Consider the following 20,110-nt stretch of genomic DNA (forward strand, 5'->3'; position numbering starts at 1 on the left):
TGCTCAACACCCTCCGCTCCTTTGGCTTCACTGGCACGGTCTTCTCCTGGTTCACCTCCTACCTCTCTGATCGCTCCTTCTCCGTCTCCACTCCGAGCTCCTCCTCTACTACTACCCCGCAGCCAGTCGGTGTTCCCCAGGGGTCAGTCCTTGGCCCTCTCCTCTTCTCCCTCTACACCACCTCTCTGGGCACCCTCATCCGCTCCTACGGCTTCCATTACCACCTTTATGCTGATGATACCCTAATCTATCTCTCCTAACCCGACCTATCCCCATCACTCCTATCCAAAGTCTTCGAATGCCATCTCAGCCTGGATGACCTAACGCTTCCTGAAACTAAACATGGCTAAAACTGAACTTCTAATCTTCCATCCCCCGAACATCCCGCTCTTCTCCCACTATCTCCATCAGCATTGGTGAAACCCAGATCACCTCCACCCACCAAACGCACTACCTCGGTGTCATCATTGACTCCTCCCTCTCTTTCACCCCCCAAATTCGTGCTCTCTCAGTCTTGCCGCTTTCACCTCCGCAACATCTCGTGCATCAGACCATTCCTCTCCACTGACTCAACCAAAAGTCTCATTTACTCTCTTGTCATCTCCCATCTCTTGTGATCTCTCAAATCCATTCTTAACGCCGCTGCTAGGCTCATCTTCCTCTCCCACCACTCTACCTCCGCCTCCCCCTCTGTCTATCTCTTCACTGTCTCCCCATTCCTTTCCGAGTTCTCTTTAAACTCCTCACCACACCTACAAGGCTCTCTCCTCCTCCACCGCTCCTTACCTCTCTTCACTGATCTCTATCCACACTCCATCCCGTCCTCTTTGCTCCGCTGCTGACCGCCGCCTGACCTCTCACCTAATCACCTCCTCCCACTCCCGTGTCCAAGACTTCTCTCGCGCTGCCCCCCTGCACTGGAACAACCTCCCGCCACCCATCAGGCTTTCTGATTCCCTTACCTCCTTCAAGCGCTCCCTCAAAACCCACTTCTTCCGACTAGCCTATCCCTCCTCCTCCTAACGTCTTTCGCTCCTCCTATCCTGCCTGCCCTAACCCTCCATCCGTTCCCATCCCTTCCTACTTATTCTAATGTTTTTTGTTCGTCCACCCACCTCCTTTTAGTCTGTTAACTCTTATGAGTAGGGCCCCCCTTCCTCACGTACTCACCCTACCTCTTTACCTCACCAGCGCTCCTGCCCTGTTCTTCCCTTTCTCTACTTCATATTCAGTCTCCTCGACAATTTCGACACCTACGTCTGAACTGATGCTGATTTTAGTTCTACTAACTATACCCCTATTTATGCTGTATTTTATCAACACACCCTGTACGTTACCTTGTAATTTGTTTTTTTGTTTGCTATGTACGGCGCTGCAGACACTTTGTGGCGCCTTATAAATAAACAAACTACTACTAAATACGTACAAGTTCTAGAGGAAACACAATGGAACTTGGCCTTGAAAAAAAATCCCCTGCCAGTGCCACTGCATCCGTAGCTCTGTGTATACTCATTAGCACCAAGGTGAACAAGTGTCACAGATTAATTAGTGCAGGCTCGTTAAGTGGTTTTGCAGACATCACGCCATGTGGGTGTGTAAAGTCTGTTTATGAGCAAAGGTACTAATGGAGATCGGGGGCTATCCCTATATTGGCACTCTTGGGAGCTATACCTGTATTTGGAACCTCTGAGGCTTTCCCCGTATTTGAGACCCCGCAAGAACTCTCCCCTACATCTGCAGTCAGGAAAATTATGACGTCAGTAACCTAAAATAGATTGGCATCTCGCCACTAGTTTTTGTAAATAAGGATCTGTGATATGGTATGTGCAGCTCATCTGCAAGTAACACCCAGGGAATTCTGTATACTATGGGCCGTGCTATTGTTTGCGTTATATTGGAATAGAACATCATGAATTAATAGAAAAACAGCCAGGTGGAAGGCAGGACTTATGCCGCAAAGCTAATATTTATTTTATTTATTTATTAACAGTTTCTGGCACTTCTGTAGTTTCATGGCGCCGTGCTACTTCCGGGTTCTACGCTCGCCACGAAATATGTAAAAAAAAGTAACTTAACTCCATGCCAACATGGATAGTTGATACCCCCACTATCCATGTTGGCATGGAGTTGATTTTAAATAGCGTAGCGACCTACCGAGCCCGCAGCGTGGGCGAGCGAAGCGAGCCCCGCAAGGGGACTCAGACGCACGGCGCCATGCTGGCGCCGTGAAACTACAGAAGTACCCAGTTTCTTTTATAGCACACACATATTCCGCAGCACTTTACAGAGTATAGTTGAACATTCACATCAGTCCCTGCCCCAGTGGAGCTTACAGTCTATATTCCCTACCACATGTGCACGCACACACAGACATTCTAGGGTTAATATTGTTTGGAGAAAATGAACCTACAGATGTAGCCGGGCTCATCTTTGCAGGGGATGGCAATTCTACCGCCATCCCCCGCCAGCGGCCTGCTACTGCCAGGGGCGTGCGCCCCGTGGCAACGGAGCTTGGCGGGGGTCCCCGCTGCTTCCCCCACCATCGCCGCCGGTCCCCCTCGCCCCCTGAACTGGGCAACGTCTCCCTGAAGCGGAGACGGGCAGGGAGACGCTGCCCAGCCGCCTTGATAATGGGACGCGCGTCTCTAGCGCCGACGCTCGCCATTGAAAGGGATCTGGCGAGCGCCGGCCAAGGATGGCAGCGGCTCCATCTGTACCAGTATATTTGTGGGAGGAAACCGGAGTACCCGGAGGAAACCCACGCAAGTGTGGGGAGAATATACAAACAGAGCCATGACCTCAGTGCTGTGAGGTAGTAATGCTAACCATTACACCTTCTGCACTGCCCTTAAAGCTATAAAGTTTTAGTTGAGCCACAAAAATCTCATGCTTATGACTGTTAATTATTGCAAATATAATGTTAAATAATATATTTGGGGGGGGGGGGGGGGAGAGAGAATCTACAAATTGTTTCTGATTTCATTACTTCATTACTTAATATAGCAGACCCTGCAAGTGTGCCGGCAGCTAATGCGTGTTTGTTATCCTCTAAATGATGGAAACAAATGCGTTTTTTTTGCCGTGGTCCATCCTACATGATATTTTACACCTTTCCAGAAAACATGGAACGCTGTTATATTTCCGAAACCCGATTCATTTTTTTTTTGCTGAAAAAAATGACTTTCCAGTAACCACGTTCATAACCAAATACCAGTAATGCAGTGTTCACATTTACATATGCTAATTATGCTAATCGCAGGTGCTGGGTTAGGTTTCTGGGGTGTGATACTCATGCAGTGAAAATGAGATCTTGGAAAGCAAACCCCCCCCCCCCGAATCCTCAGCACACGACATCTGCTGCAAAGAGTTACGCAGCCTTGCAAGTTGCATTTTGTCGACATCAATAACAAGGCGGAGAGGTTTTCCAGTCTGGTGCTAGAATTGTAGCACTTTAATGTCGGAAACAAAGCGTCGCAGTGCGTTCATCAGCAGAACTCTCCCTGGCGTCAGAGCCGGCGCGCACCTAATCTGCCAGCCAGAGTGAGGCGTACGGCAGCTGGGGGAAGAAAGGCTGCGTTTTCCCAGATTCTCTCCTTTAATTGAGCAAACATAAAGGAGAACCTTATTAAAAGGCTCGTCTGATGTGAGAAGAGCGTGTGACAGAACATTATAAATATGCTAATTAGCCCCTCTACAGATGCGGCTGGGAGCCGTGATTAGATGCCGCTCCTCACCTGCACTAGATGAGCTTATTGTCTTGTCTAGGGAAGATAGCAGGTAGCCAGCAGCTGTTATATCATTTCCCTGTTTTATTCCACTGCTACAAGCAGATAACCCGGCCTGATCACCGAGACGGCCCAACTTACTGTAACCTGGCATCGAACGTCCAAATCGGATCTCATTTCATGTTTGCAGAAGAGGTTTGATGGTAAACATGTCATATTTTAAAATGATTGTCTATATTAGGATTTTCCATTGCAGGCTGCCAACCGGTTCTTTGATTGCGCAAAACGTTCTAGAGTCACCGCTGCGGTCCCCCACTTGATGGTTCCACCCTAGAGCTTTCACCATATAAAGTCACTTAGTTAAAGCTGTCCATATACACTCCACGATTGGCCCAAATTGCTGGCTTATGTCCAATTTTGTCTATGCGTTAACACCCTAATTGCCACACAGTTCTAGCGGTTCAATTGTATAATTTAGCAATCCTTACTGAACCTGTTATGTATCTTCCCTTTGCCCCTAATCCCCTGCTATATATGTCCACAAACTTGAATACATGTTCTGAAGTAATGCAGTGTCTGGACTTGTATATTAACCTGCTGTTGGGGCCAGTGATGTCACAGCAGCTCAAATCACTGCAATCTTTCTTCCAGACTTGTTTTAATACTCCGTTAAAGATGCAGTTGTCTATAATGGAGCAGGGAGAGGCTTGTTTTTTACAGAGCTGCAGTGGAAGGTGAAAACTGAATAATGTATTTTACCTTCAGCATGCTATCTGTAAATTTCAATTTTCTGGTTTAGTGGCCCTGTAAAGCCCCCAATGCATTTATAACAGTGTTAGCAATACCTGTGTCCGCTGCCAAACATGACTGTAATCTTGCACATGAAGCCTGGAAACCAAGATGATGTGTTCTGACGTAGGCTAATATTTGTTCTCCCATCCACAAATCACAGGTGATACTTGCAGAAAGGAAGGGGGCGTTGGACGAGCTCTATGCAATAAAAATCTTAAAGAAGGATGTTGTGATTCAGGATGATGACGTTGAATGCACGATGGTTGAGAAGAGGGTGCTTGCGCTGGCTGGGAAGCCTCCCTTTCTTACACAACTACACTCCTGCTTCCAGACCATGGTAAGAGAAGTGCCCTACCAACCCCCAAAAAATCAATTTGTGGATGCTAGTGAGCGTCTATATTTCATACCACCTACACCTTCTGTCTAGGCCTATTGCAGGGATGCATGGCCAAGCCATATTATTCATGGTCAAAGTGACAGGCAAAACCAATGCTAGTGGTGGTCAGTCATGTAACATGTGGACAATCAGAAGCACAGCGCCGCACCACCACATAACTGATCCTAAGGACATACCACACAACATGATCTGTTCCAGGAGGGACAAAACACTCTGTTCCTGTACTTCCCTATTAATGTATGATTGCCGTCACCTCTGTGGATCTAGTTAATTGATGAGAAAGGGGTTTCAACACAGGTGATGGTAATCATTCATTACCAGGGAAATCCAGGACCAGAGCATTTTGTCCCATGTTGGGAGCTGAATAAAGATAGCCGGTAGGTACAATTTTACATTACTTAAATATTTTTTCCAAAAACTTTTATCCTCATGGTACCATGAAAATAATGCTGATACTTTAGGGTGCCATGGTTCAGGAAATTTTGGGAACCCCTGGTCTAGGCTGATCTATTTGTCACAAGAGTAATAGTGTGTACACACAGTGCGATACTGTGGCCACTGATATAGATTCGATATTGGTGGCCACAGTGACCCAATAGGGTCCCGGCATCGACTGGCCGAGACGGAGGGGGGCGGGTTTGGGGAGCAGAGGCCGTTCTGCATTGAGCAACATGGCCGCGTTCCGAGATAGTAGAAATAGAATGTGCTGCAGTCTGTTTCCAATTTTGATTCCGGCACGGTTTGGCCACGCATTGGGAATGGATGCGGTCGCACTGTGTGTACACACCTTTAGTCTGGGTGCTCTACATACACGCTGCCCGATCTGTCCGATCCGACATCACAACTGAAGAGGCGCATCTTCAGATTTGGGCATCATTCGCAGGCTATACATTACTTTACAAAATGATTGTTGTAGAGCGTTCTGGCGCACACCGTGATCATTACTTCTGTGACTTTTTGCAGGACCGCCTCTATTTTGTGATGGAGTTTGTAAATGGAGGGGATCTAATGTACCAAATTCAGCAAGTTGGTAGATTTAAGGAACCTCACGCAGTGTAAGTACCAGCGAGCGTTAATGCCATTGAGTTATCAGGGCTGTTTTGGAAAAATCTGGGTTCGTTTTAAAGGCTAATTCCACCCAAGGTTACATTTTGTACTGTAAATCTGAAAATCTGGAAACCTAAAAATAATTTTACTGATTATCGGCACTCAGTGGATCATACTGTACCAAGCCCATGGGTTCCTTCCTGCTGAGTAAGTCTTGTTTGAGGTTGTCAGAGCACTTGCCCTATACCCTGTTCTTTATCATGAATGGACCACCTGAACTAGGTTGACCAGACTGACCAGACTATAAGGAGATCTGCAGAAATATCAGATGACACAGACCGATGCCAAGTTTAAAGTTTATTTTAGGCAGCCAGAATCCTATCCAGAAGGATGAACTGCCCGTTAATTTAGTTTTGTTACTCCATTAATTTATTTATTTTAAAGAACGGTTTTGTAAAATAATGAATTCTTTATCTACATTGCTCAAACAGAGGTCTGAAAATCCCACAAGGGAATTATCTGTAGAAAAAATTGTACAACCACAGAGTAGTCACAATGTTGGAATGGAGTTGGGGTGTAGCCTGGGAATTCAGAAACCTGTATTAGCTTATTAGCTTTTTAAGTTGGGAGTATTTTATGCTGACTTCTATATTTTTCGTTGTTGCAAAGATTTATTAACAACAATCATTATCTGTGTCCCGACGGTCGTGGTATGGCAGTCCAACAATTAGGTTCCCGAAGGTCAGTATCCCGACATCGGAATCCCGACTGCCAGTGCTTCGACAGGGGGGGGGGGGGCGAGCGCAAAGAAGCCCCTTGCTGGCTCGCTGTGCTAGCCACACTGCGGGCTCGGTGGCTCGCTTCGCTCGCCACAGGTTCTATTTTCCCTTTATGGGGTCGTGGACCCCCACAAGGGAGGATAGCCCCTGTCAGTCGGGATCCCAACTGTTGGGCATTTAAACAGTCGTATTCTGATGTCGTAGTACTGACCGTTGGAATCTTGACCGTCAAGCAGTCAACCAGCACCCGTGTTCCAACATTGTGGCCAGCGGTGAATCTTCTAATGTCTGTTCTGCTATAGCATTAACGGTTTCTATGGAGGGTTGCTGAAGAACCTCTATCCTTTTATGGTTCATGTTAATGGCAGCTGTAGTAGCCTCCCAATGCATGGTACATGACACATCGCTTTGATCTTGCTCGCTTTTTGCATTCTGGGCGGCCATCAGGAGGGGACTGCCAGGACTCCAGTCTCGGGCCCAGACAGAAATGGGGCCCAGGACTGAGTTTATCAGGTATAATTTATCATAACCGTACATTTACCTTGAAGCAATGTAGTGTTGCCAGCGCCACGTACATTGGTGGTCTCACCAAGCACGCTGAGGGTTCAAGAAGGGGGAAGGGCCCTGCATGTTTTGTTAGTCCCAGGCCCCACAATTTCTGTTGACAGCCCTGCAGGGCTTGGCCCCTCCATGCTACTAACAATATGCCTGTATGTCTTTCCACCTAGATTCTATGCAGCAGAGATAGCCGTTGGACTGCTGTTCCTGCACACCAAGGGCATTGTCTACCGGTAAGTCAAAAACCAATTGTACATTATTGTTCTGTGAATGGAATTATTAGACCTCGTTCCGTGTCCCATGCCAGAGAGAGGCCTGCCTCCAACCGTAATGCAAGGAGAAAGAGTTTTTATCTAGAACACAACCCTGTGCTTCTGAATCTGAAATCACTGTATGTAAGCACTGTGCACATAACAAAACAATAGATAATTGTAGATTATATATGGACCATTTTTCCCCACTGACATGTCAATCAGCACCAGTCAGGATGATTATTCTTATTCTCACACCTATCCATTGGGATGAATACATCTGACATCTAGTGACACATACATACAGAGGCTCTGAGTCTAATGCCGGCCACACATGAGACCAACTTTCCTCCAACCATCCAACTAGTTGTTTGTTTGGACTGAAGATCTGGTACTGTATGGGGGCAAATGCCAATAAGCAATTTGCTCACAAACTCAGGAGAATAGGGAAAAAAAATTATTCAGTGAAATTGTTTAAATCAAATAGGTCCAACTACAGTACCGTGTCTGAGCGACAGTTATTGTCCATTTTCCGATTTGGGAAACAAATGTCTTAATTACAAATTACATTTGCTCCTATCCAGTACCAACTAGTTGGATGGTTGGAGGAAAGTTGGTCTGATGTGTGGTCAGCATAAGGTGGATATATAGCAAAAAGAGCAGGTTACTGTGCCCCTTGGTAAAACAATGCTGCACTGCAGATGGGCCAAATGTAACAGGTGCAGTGAGATTTGATGGGAGAGGGGTGTGGCCTAACTTAAATCTAAATGGCAGTGTAATAAAATAAAGCTGAGCATTTGTTGGCTGCATGCAAAAGCAGCCAGTAATTGCCCTGCTAGCAAAAACAATATGCATGTGCTCCCCTTGTGCTGCAGCATGGTGTGTCGAGATGCACAGCGTACCTCCCAACATGACCCACTCCAGGAGGGACATAATGATCTATTCCTGGACTTCCCTCTTAATCTATTATTGCCACCACCTGTGGTGAAACACCTTTCCTATCTGTTACCCTGTTCAAAGCAGGTGATGGCAATCATAAATTAAGAGGACAGAGCATTGTGTCCCTCTTGGAGAATGTTCATGTTGGGAGGTTTGTGCACAGTTATTTTATTGTTTTAGTCCCCACACCGATTCCGCTCCAGAATTTGAACTTGACTTTACCCGATGCGGGATAAATCTGCCCAAGAAGACGGGGCATACTTCTGCTTCCGTAGGTGCTCCAAGTGTGCAGCTCACTGCAATGTTCACATGCACAGATGTTCACCAAGGAAAGGCTTTGTAGCAGCCTTTACATAAAGCTGGAGACTGATGACCAATAAAAGGAGTACCTGGGTGGCAGAGGGGGTAGAGGCTGTGTATGTGTGCCCGTGGGGGCTGCATGGTGTACTGCTGTATCTGTGGATAAGCATCTTTGCAGGGAGGTCTGGCACCACTGCCACTAGAGGTACAGGAAGTCGGTAAGAACTGAAATGACATGGGGGAAGAACCAACTGGCACCTGTATATTTAACAAGTAGCAGTATTTCTTTATAACTAAATAAAGGTAAATGTCCAGATGAGATCCGTATCACTCACAAGTACAGCCCAGCGCTTCAAGGAATACCGCAAACATGGGGGCGCGGTGTAAAGAAACTCGCAGGACCCACTCCCACTCTCACCCACACAAAACAATGCCGCTTCATAATTCACTAATGGCTTGTGCTCCTTAGATGTGTGTTGTCCATTCGATAAAGATCCTTCTGTGTTCTCCTCTGGAGAAAAACTTCCTTTTATGTGTGCAAAAGTACATGTGGGTTATAGTCTTAATTGGATTCGATGTTACTAATAATATCGGTATATTATTGTATTCTGGGAATAAATACACTGTGTGTGAGAGAGAGAGATAACTATGCTTTATTCTGCTACTGTAATCTTATCCATCAGGAAATCGGCTGACTAAGTGATAGCATAGGATAACTGCATGACTTTTCCTAAGTACAGTGGAGTCCTATGTTCTCAGTGACTATTGGTTGTGATTTACTGGTGGTGGGATGATCTCTGAGGTCGCCTTTTACAGTGCGGTCAGTGCTATATGTTATTATGGGGGCCGCGGTAATGCAGTCCTGCTCCTATCAGTGTGGGGCCCGCGGTAATGCAATCCTGCTCCTATCAGTGTGGTGTCCGCGGTAATGCAATCCTGCTCCTATCAGTGTGGTGCCCGCGGTAATGCAATCCTGCTCCTATCAGTGTGGTGCCCGCGGTAATGCAATCCTGCTCCAATCAGTGTGGTGCCCGCGGTAATGCAATCCTGCTCCTATCAGTGTGGTGCCCGCGGTAATGCAATCCTGCTCCTATCAGTGTGGTGCCCGCGGTAAGTCAATCCTGCTCCTATCAGTGTGGAGCCTGTGGTTATGCACTCCTGATCCTATCAGTGTGGCGCCCGCGGTACTGCAATCCTGCTCCTATCAGTGTGGTGCCCGCGGTAATGCAATCCTGCTCCTATCAGTGTGGTGCCCGCGGTAATGCAATCCTGCTCCTATCAGTGTGGTGCCCGCGGTAATGCAATACTATAGTCCTTTCAGCTCTCCCATGTACGTGTGTCACATTACAATGCTCTGTAGCTCTAAGCTGCTCCACACTGTTACGCTCATCTGCTTTATAATGCCCTTTCCTCTCAGGGACCTGAAGCTGGACAATGTCATGTTGGACTCCGAGGGCCACATCAAGATCGCGGACTTTGGCATGTGTAAGGAAAATATTTGGGATGGAGTAACAACAAAGACGTTTTGCGGCACTCCTGACTACATAGCTCCAGAGGTAAATGGCCCCATAGTGCCGCCAAGGATCAAACCGGCCTGTGTGCGAGAGGCAGGATTAGGGTATAGCTGCATAATTCCTGTCTTTGTGTATGTGTGTGTCTATATACAGTATAATATCTACATACATACATACATACATACAAGCATGGTCACTCGGTGATGCGCCGGTCTGACTTGTAATTCGTAGCAGTGTTGTATACAGATGTAGCCGGGCTCATCTTTGCAGGGGATGGCGATTCTACCGCCTCGCCGCCCGAGGTCTAATAGCTTCATTTTTAATAGTGCAGCTGTATACGATTTGGCAGCTTCACCTTGAGGTCTCTCTCTCTCTCTTTTGATCTCTTTCTCTCACACTCTCTCTATCTTTCTACCTCGCGTAGTTTCTCCTCTTTCATTCTAGCTTCGCTCTCTCACTTTTTTTTTATAAATACATTTTATTAATGAGATGCCGAGGATACAAGGATGAAAAACATAAAAAGAAAGTAAAACATAATGACATAATAAGGAACAGGGTCCAAATGTGTACAATCAACGCAATATTGAAGAACCTACGCAGAGCTTCCAAAACCTGGACCAAATATCACCTCTCTCACTTTCTTTCTCCTGCGTTCTCTCCACGATGTTTCTCTCTATTTCTCCCTTTCTCTCTCCCCCTCTCTCTCCCCCTCTCTATACCTCGCTCTCTCTCTCTCTCCTGCGCTCTCTCTCTCGCTCACACTCTCTCTCACTTTTTCTCCCTCGATTTCTTTCTCATCTTTCTTTCTATCTCTCTCACTTTTTCTTTATACTGTAGCTTTCTTTCTTTCTCCCTCTCTCTCGCTCTCTCTCTCTCTCTCTCTCGTATAACACTTAGTACAGACCCTATATGCTGTGGTGACTGCAATTCTCTCTGTGGCTTTAAGATCTCTGTTCCAGGCTGCTGTCCCCCGGGGCCGGCCTTGTTGACATGATTTGTTACACGTGATCTCACATGGCATGTTTTGGATGAGACGGCTGTATGTGACACAGTAATTTGCAGCATCACAGTATTTGTATTATTATTATTAATTTGTTTATTTCCTTATGTATTATTTCTCATCTATAGCATAATACACTGCCTATTGCCTGCCATGGTGTAGGTGTAACCCTCGCTGACAAATGAGCTTTTGGGGTTCTGTGCTGTTATCTGAGCGTCCCATTCTGATACACTGGCCTGTACTCTGCGGCCGGTAGCCCTCGCCGCGCCTCTGCTAAATGAGACTGCTGTTTCGTTCATTTACTGTGGAATATTGTATAATGGTGCAGGAACCTCAGGTGCTGTGTGAAGCATATCGGTGAAAAGTTTGGTTGCACCTATTTTATATCATGTGACTGGGAGGTGGGACTGCTGTGCGCACGTTATGTATGACCCTGTGAAAGCAACAGACAGACTTATCAAGAGTTATTAGCCAGTTGCCATTTACATAATGTATTTTTCTAAAGTAAGTAAGTAGGCTACCTGCTGACATAGGTGGATTTTGACATACAGATAGTCTCCCATATCCAGAATAAAAAAAAAAAAAAAAAACAGAAATGTTCTACTATAAGTTTTTGGGCAATAAAGGTTCCCAAGCTTCATTCTATTTACCAAATTGAGTGCCCTTGTACATGATTTACACTCTTTCTATTGGATAATATAACCCGAGCCACGCTGTCTTGGTCACATTGGGACAATATTGGCTGAAGCACCCCTCCTGGCTTGTGAGTTGCTCCTACCGCTATAGTGTACACAGAGGAGTCGCTACCAGCCGTGACCTCTCCGGCCGGCCGTTGGGTGGTGGTGAAGCAGTAGTCATATTTCACTGCCAAGGGCGGAGGATTAGTGTAACTGAAGGTCAGGCTCTGGGCTGAGCGGTATCCTGGGAACATGTGTGTCTTGGTTCGGAGAGCGACCACAGGGTGAGAGAGAATTGTATATAGTGTGGGATCCTAACTTCTCCCTGTTGGGCTTCCTCACACCCTTATCTGCCAGAAGAACCGCTGGGCACCCTGCATCCCTGCCTGCCACACAAACCACTTATATAACTGCTTTTCTAGAAAAATCTAGATTTAAAAATCTTCTGGTTCCCCAAGCATTTTGGATATGGGGGAGCATCAACCTGCACTATTGTATCAGAACAGGATTCCTCTAGTTGGCAGGGCAACACCTTTGGCTTTGGGCTCTGGCATACAGTATGTTTGTGGCTAATGGTGTATTTCTATATTTCAGATCATCGCTTATCAGCCATACGGCAGGTCTGTGGATTGGTGGGCTTTCGGCATCCTGCTCTACGAGATGTTAGCTGGACAGGTCACTACCTCGATTTAAGTTCCATTTTCATTGCTGTAACTGATCTGACATTATTCCCACACACACTTTCTTTCATTGTCACCCCATTCCTTCACGGCTTGTGTTCTGTACCATCTGTAAGTCCTGATTAATCGTGTGCCTATAAGGATACGTCATATCCGCTGCTGACTACAGAATCCCATCCTTCTCTCTTATACAGGCTCCATTTGAAGGGGAGGATGAGGATGAATTATTCCAGTCCATTATGGAGCACAATGTAGCTTATCCCAAGTCTATGTCCAAGGAAGCTGTAGCTATATGCAAAGGAGTAAGTATCGTCCAGATTGTCCGCTCTTATTTCAACGCATCTGAGCATTGCCGGAAGCGGAGAATGTAAAGTCCCTTTTATTAAGGTAGTCACATGGCACGCACTTACATCGGCACATAGACTTCTCTGTAGCGCCCGTGGAACTGATTGCAGAAATACTGGGGTACCGTCTTGACATATTCCAGCAACATCCTACATTCACATTCTGAAAAAATGCTAGAATTGCTTCCAGGAGCCTATAGAACGTATTGTAAGTGTATATGGATGTTTTAAAACTTATTTGAGGACCTCAGAGGGAGCTTCTTCAAAGGCTTCTAGAACTGTGCGTAAACTACCTTGGATTTCCTTCTAGAACCTCACGGGAACTTCTGCAAACATATTCTACAAAACCTAAATCCTGCGTTAAACGCCGGGGCGAGGACTAATGTGGGGTACACACCACGACGACCCGCTCACGATGCACATTGTGAGCGGGTCGTCAGTGTTTCTTCAGACCCGCTCACGATGATGCGGGGGGGCACGACCCGCTCACGATGTGCAGCGTGAGCGGGTCTGATCCGATGGCGACCCGCACCCGGCAGTATGGTCGTTCTTCAGATCCTACCTGCAGCAGGTAGGATCTGAATAACGACCGACCCGCGGGACCGCGCATCGGATCGGTATCGGTCCACACCAGGACAGAAAAGGGCCCAATCACCACACAATCTACATCCAATTGGTCGGAATTGGATCTAGATTGAGGGGATCGGGCCCTAGTCGTCCTGGTGTGTACCAGGCATTAGCCGGGAGGTGCTGCATTAACCCTTTGAGTGCCAAGTGAATTTTTGTCAAAATAGGTGTAATAGTTGCCAAGGAAACCTTTTTATTCATCATAATGATCTGTAACACTTACTGTACCTTATATAGGAAATATCATCTTTTTTACACAACATTTTTTTTATTTGAAGTTATATAACAAATGTGAGCGAGGCTGGCATTTTTTAGCGGATATTTTGAACGTCACTCACAGAGATGTTGGCACTCAAATGGTTCATATAGTTCAGATTACCGTGGAAGGAATTTTTTTTTTTCTTGTGCATCATCGAATCTCCCTATTAATGTCCGACTTTCATTATTTATGCGATTCATGCCTATCTTTGTAATGCCATTATCTCTTTTATGTTTTCTTTTGTTTTCTTTCTGTTTGTACGTTTATCCATTTGAAACAAAAAAAAAATTCTCATTGCCGTTTTTATTTCTTACATCTCTAAGGAGCAGCTTTTTTCCCCCCTAATCTTCCTCTGTTGCTGCCTTTCTCTTGGTTCATGTCCCTTAAAGGTAAACAGAGTGCTCCGAGCCCTGTTGCCATTCTTGAAAGCCTAGTGTTATAAATTAGCATCGTGCCACTTGGGTGTGAATCCTGCCGTGTTAATATTAATCTGTTCTCAAAAACTGCACCCTTAGGCTTCACACCTCTTCCGTGCAGGGGGGGCGTGGAAAAGCACACATGTTGTGCGCGCACGACCCGGCACATGTTGGCTGATTACAAAGCACGGATCAGTGCACAGAATAGGGCTCCCAGCACAAGGGCTGGCGGAGGCTGATTACAATCGATCTGCTCCTCCGCCGCTCAAACAGATCTAATAGGAAATGGCTGGGTAGTGCTGGTGAGTGGCATTGTCTGCCCAGCATTGTGCTATAAGGCACTGAGTCATACCCTCGCTGCCAAACATCATGTGTTCCTGTGTATGCGTCTGGCTGTCTGATGCGGTCAGGTCACAGCGAGGCACAGATCAGCCACAAAACACATTGCGTACCGCTGCGAATCACAGGTTGCATTTAAACATCGCAGTTTAGTTGTTTAGCGTTCCCTCTTAAGATCATGCAATTAGGTCATTACTCCAGTTATGTCGTTTCCAATTACTTTGACGTTTATGATGCAATTCCCCATTATCCCTCAATACCTGCTCATTCTGCAGCATCTCTGCCGAGCGACAAGAAACACAGCTGTGCTATCTCTCTGCACTGCAGTGGTTTATACAGCAGCGTCTGCTGTTCCTCCCGCACATCTGCTCCTCTTCGGTACCTCTCAGATCCCAGGCTCATCTTTCCGTGTCACTAGCAACGGTATCGGTTGCTAAGCAAAAGCATTCAGCGCAGATTCCTCTGTTTGTTCGTAATGTAAATATTTTCAGTGTCAGAGCATAAGAAAATGCATTAGGATTGCGTATTGATGTACCTGCGATCTGGGGGGTTACTTTATGTTGACGTTTTTAAACACTCGTAAAACCGAGTCCAGCTGACTGGTTCTCCAGCTTTTATTGAACTTGTGGTTCCACCCAAAAGACCACAGGTTGTTTAAGTCGATCTTACAGGAGACCAGGCGATCTAAAGAGCTTGTGGTGTAGGCTCGCTGCTTTCTCACTTGTGACGTTTGTATGCGGTGTAGTTTTGTGACGGACAACTGAGTTTCCTGAGCTATTTGTACTTTTATTACGGTTCCTGGGTGAGTTCATTCCCCTGGCCACAATGGGAGAGGCTTGTGGCCGGGGGGAACACTGTACACTTCCCGCTGCTATTGGTAAAGTGCATCTTCTTGCATTCTCTAAGGGGTAAACTGTGGGATGTTGCCATGGGCAACCAGCCAGATTATATCTATTATTATCTTTTAGAAGGTGCTAAATAAATAAGTACAGATGGATCCGCCTTTATCCATACCGGATACTCGGAGCGCCATTCACCAAGGCACAGCGAGAACGAGGCGCCCGTGCGTGTGAGACGCTCATGCGTCCTAAAAAAACCGGTAGAGTGTTTTTTGAGCGCTAGGGACAAGTGTACCGTGTTTGTACAGAATGCTGCCCTCTGGTAGAGGGTTGCCGCCCTCAATAGGAAACTAAGCAAAGAAAGAGGACCAATGGGCGCCTTCTGTACACTACAACAATTTAATAAACAATACATAAATCACAAAAGCATAAAACAGTATCTTGCATGCATGCAAAAAAGAAAAAAATGTATAATAAAAATATATATCCTTTAAAAAGTCAATTTAGTGCAATTGCATAAAAAATTGTAACTTATAGTTACCAAGTCACGATTGGACAGTGTGGTTGCTGTTGTTGGACTGATGTTTAGAGTCCTGTAATTTGTAGGTTTTTTTTTCTCAAATGGCACAGATGGGGTATGGGCAATGATGGGTGAAATCCCAAGTTGGATTAGAAGTGGGCAAGCAGATCTCCTCCTCACTTCCCAGAAGTAGATGGCCAGTGATGCTTGGTAGCACCGTCTCCCACAAGCTCACTGTGCGTTTGAGCAGATCGTTCTGCAGTGTCAGCTGTTGTACAGCTCCAGCAGCGGTCAGCACGCCGTTTGTGAGCTGAAGTACACCGGCTCCTGCGCTGGTAACTCCTTGTCGGAGTGCGCGTGTACTCAGCTGTGGTATGGAGCGGTAGTGATCCAGTCCTCCATGCGTGCGGCGGCTACGAGGAGATGTTTCCGTGCCGGCTGTATCTGTCTGCAGCGGGGATCGGGTTCTCAAGGGGGAAGATGTGTAGCCAATTGGCCGGTGGATGTTGCCGGTCTGGTGCCGTAAGTGTGCCCCTCAGATCCTCAGCTGCACTTGGCTTACAAAGAACTCCTCACAAGACGCGTTTCGCCGCGCTCAGGCGGCTTTGTCAATTCAGGAATGGGGAGTTTCATCTGTAGAGGTACATTTACTTAGATGAGAGCCCTAATGAATATGGGATGTTGCCCATAACAACCAAACAGACTTTATAAGGCTATAGATAAACAGATGCACAATGACGTGACTGAGTTAATTGGCCAGTGTGCACATCTGTTGCATGCAATCGCCTCTGAAAATAAGAAAAACCCTTCCAGTGGGCCTCATTTCCGGTCCTGCAAAAATAACATCTCTCAATGTGTGGATTGGGTCATAGGCCCTTATTCAGATCTGATCGCAGTGCAAATTTGTTCTCAAAATGGGCAAAACCATGTTCACTGCAGGTGGGGCAGATGTAACATGTGCAGAGAGAGTTACATTTGCGCGAGTTATTTTGTTTCTGTGCAGGATAAATATTGGCTGCATTATTTCTTCAATTTAGATTTCAGTTTCAACACATCCCACCCAAATTTAACTCTCTGCACATGTTACATCTGCCCCACCTGCAGTGCACATGGTTTTGCCCATTTTGAGAACAAATTTGTACTGGGATCAGATCTGAATAAGGGCCATAGTTTGGATTATCTTTGCTTTTATTCCACAACAGTCACGGAAGACTACTCCATCAGCAAAGAACATAGTTTCATCTGGCAGAAGATTTGACCATTTTTCAATGGATGATATGTTGGAAGGCAAATCTATCCTATAAAGCAGCTCATGGCCGTTCTACAAATATGTTGTGGTGTCACCCTGGCACACGGTAGTCTGTCAGTTATGACCCCACCCCCCCATTGACTGAATAAATGCTATGCATGAAGGTGTCCACACGCTCATTATGTAAACCTAGGATTATCCTTCAAGAATGATACAGAGGACATCCCTTTTTCTCTCTCCTCTCTTTTTGGCAGCTGATGACCAAGCACCCAGGAAAGCGGCTCGGCTGCGGACCAGAGGGGGAGCGAGATATTAAGGACCATGCCTTCTTCAGATACATAGACTGGGAAAAACTGGAAAGGAAAGAAGTGCAGCCCCCGTATAAGCCTAAGGCGGTGAGTCGCGCACAACTGTGCGAGTCCTTCTCCGACCACTTGCTGCCTGTAACGCTGACCGTGCAGAGCTCTGTGTGTGTCTGTGCCTTTGTGGACACTTGTGAACATGTTTGTGTCTTCTGCACTCGTGCGTGTATGTGTGCGTGTGTCTTTACTTGTTTGCTTTGTGTGTTGGTGACTAGTTTTCTGTATGTTTGTGCACAGTATGTATACAATGTGCGTCACGGGCCGATGGAAGACCTCTCAGTGGCCGGGGGGAAGAAATCCCATAGATTTCTATTTTTGTACAATGACTTCTACTTAAATATTTTTTTTATAAAATAAAAAATTTCCCCACCCCCGGAAGACCGGCACATGAATAGGAAAATACGTAATCCCATAGCGTGAACCACTCACAGACTAAAAAGTTGTCACACCAGAGAAGGTTTGTACCCACCGTCTATAGGGGAGTAATTGTATTATGGGCTAAATAAATATCCACGACACACTGAAGCCTACACATTAACTAGGATCTAATTACCTTAAAGTGAATCTACTTCTTGCCATTGCATCCTGGGGGCAGCCATTTTGTCGAGGCCCTGTCCGTGCCAAAGTGCTCTCTCACTGGTTATGTTTTGCTCCAGTGTGATTCGTATGCAGTGTCAAAACAGGACTGTACATCGACCTTGTGCTAATCAGATCGGTATCCCTTTTAGCTGTGATAGAATAACCAATACACTAAATGAAAGCAATTGTGTTGTGTAATTAAAACTTTCTACATTAAGTGTCCCTTCCAGTGGAGGCACATCCACCTATAGATAAATCTGCTTTCCAAAAGGGAAATAAACGAAACCTCTACAAACTCCTGGAAGGCATCTGCTGCTGTGCACTTGGCGCAGAGACAGATCGCACAGCACTAAACGGAAAGTAATCCCAAAAACAGGGTGATTCCAACGCATCTCCCATAAGGCATCTATGTACACCTGTCCAGTAGATAAACTGGAGACTGCTACAGGATGCTGACATGGTGAGGCGAAGGGGGGTGGGGGGAGTGGTGACCACGTGACGCCTCTTACCCCCCTCCCCTGGTTCCTGGTTTGCCTCTCTGTGACCTATTTTAGTATGAGCAGGAGAAGCTGAAACATTCTGACAGTTTACAAGACAGCAGCGGTCTGAATAATTTAATCTTTGCAGTTTGCAGTTACATTTATTAAAAATGCACCATCTGTTTGTTGCTGCTTTCCGAAAGGTATATAAAGCAGAATGCCTTTAATGTATGGCATAAGATCACAGTGTACAGTAGAGGGTTTTAATGAGATAAATGCTTGCAGCCCATACAGGCACATTTGCAGGCGTCAGAAGCCGACCCCGCGCCCTCAGTGTAAAACACCGCACTGATCCCACGCTGACTGCTCTTAGTAGGTTCTAAGGTTCTACAAGAGAGAACAGAACCTGTGTAATGTTTATATATATATTTGTCTTACCTGCCTTGGGTGCCTCCAATAAGAATCATGTAATAGCTGAAGTAAATATAAATATATATATATATATATATATATATATATATATATATATATATATATATTTGAAATATTTTATTTATGGTGTTTGAGAATTTTTGCGCAAGTTCCACATGCCTTCATGATGAATCTCCGCCTGTCCCATTTAATACCTTGGAGCGCACATAGAGCTGCTGGGACAGTGTGACACAGTCAGGCAAGCATGAAGGTAAATGAGCAACTAATGGGAGAGGGAGAGGAGGAACCGACAGGGAAGTGCTAATTATACTTAAATGGCTTTAGATGTAATCATTTCACAGAAGACGCTGAGATTGGGGGTCTCTCAGGAGGAATACACACGTTGAGATGTGTGCTAAGCAATCTAGGGTAGGCGGATTCCCTTGAACTTTCCGGCGTCTAGGTCTCCTGAAGTATACGTTGCAATCTGTGCTAACTCTGTGTTTTGTATGCACTTGCTAGGCAATCTAACTAGATTTTATCTGAGCCAGCGATGTATACACAGAGCAATTTGTGCTTAATTTCTAAGCGATGTAGACAGATCGCTTAGAAAATAGGCAAAAATCACACTGGGCGGGATTCACTAATAACCCCTGCTGCACATTGCCGGCATTCGCATTGTTAATAATCGCATATGCATTAACATATGCGATTATTAACACCAAAGCGAAGGCCGGCGATGTGCAGCGGGTCCCCCCTCCCTCCCTGCACCCTTAGCCGGCTGTGTGGGTGCTCCTTTCCTCCTCCCTGCACTCGGAAGAGGTGCAGGGAGGAGGAGATCACTGGTCCGGGCAGCACAGCAGGAGGCTGCCCGGACACAGGTGAGGGGGGTGCGGCGCGGATCGGCGGGGGACGCGAAGGGAAGCCCATAGGCTTCCATGGGGTTACTACATATAGAACTGGCGTAACCCCCCCGCAGCAAAGCCCCGGCGGAGGGGCTTTGCCGCATATGAAAATGTGGTAAAAA

The 20,110-nt window shown here is 46.1% G+C and overlaps 1 protein-coding gene across 2 annotated transcripts in view; it reads left to right on the top strand.

Annotated features, from left to right (window-relative positions):
• PRKCB (protein kinase C beta) overlaps window positions 1–20,110 on the top strand; it is a 215,280-nt gene that overhangs the window by 177,779 nt on the left and 17,391 nt on the right. For both annotated transcript variants that reach the window (XM_083152923.1, XM_083152922.1), the window contains exons 10-16: window positions 4,678–4,854; window positions 5,878–5,969; window positions 7,469–7,531; window positions 10,206–10,344; window positions 12,574–12,654; window positions 12,854–12,961; window positions 17,507–17,647. In XM_083152923.1, the coding sequence (XP_083009049.1) occupies window positions 4,678–4,854; window positions 5,878–5,969; window positions 7,469–7,531; window positions 10,206–10,344; window positions 12,574–12,654; window positions 12,854–12,961; window positions 17,507–17,647 (801 nt within the window). The remainder of the gene's footprint in view (window positions 1–4,677; window positions 4,855–5,877; window positions 5,970–7,468; window positions 7,532–10,205; window positions 10,345–12,573; window positions 12,655–12,853; window positions 12,962–17,506; window positions 17,648–20,110) is intronic.

Source organism: Crinia signifera, chromosome 7, assembly GCF_055691185.1.
Source record: "Crinia signifera chromosome 7, ASM5569118v1, whole genome shotgun sequence".
Lineage (NCBI taxonomy): Eukaryota > Metazoa > Chordata > Amphibia > Anura > Myobatrachidae > Crinia > Crinia signifera.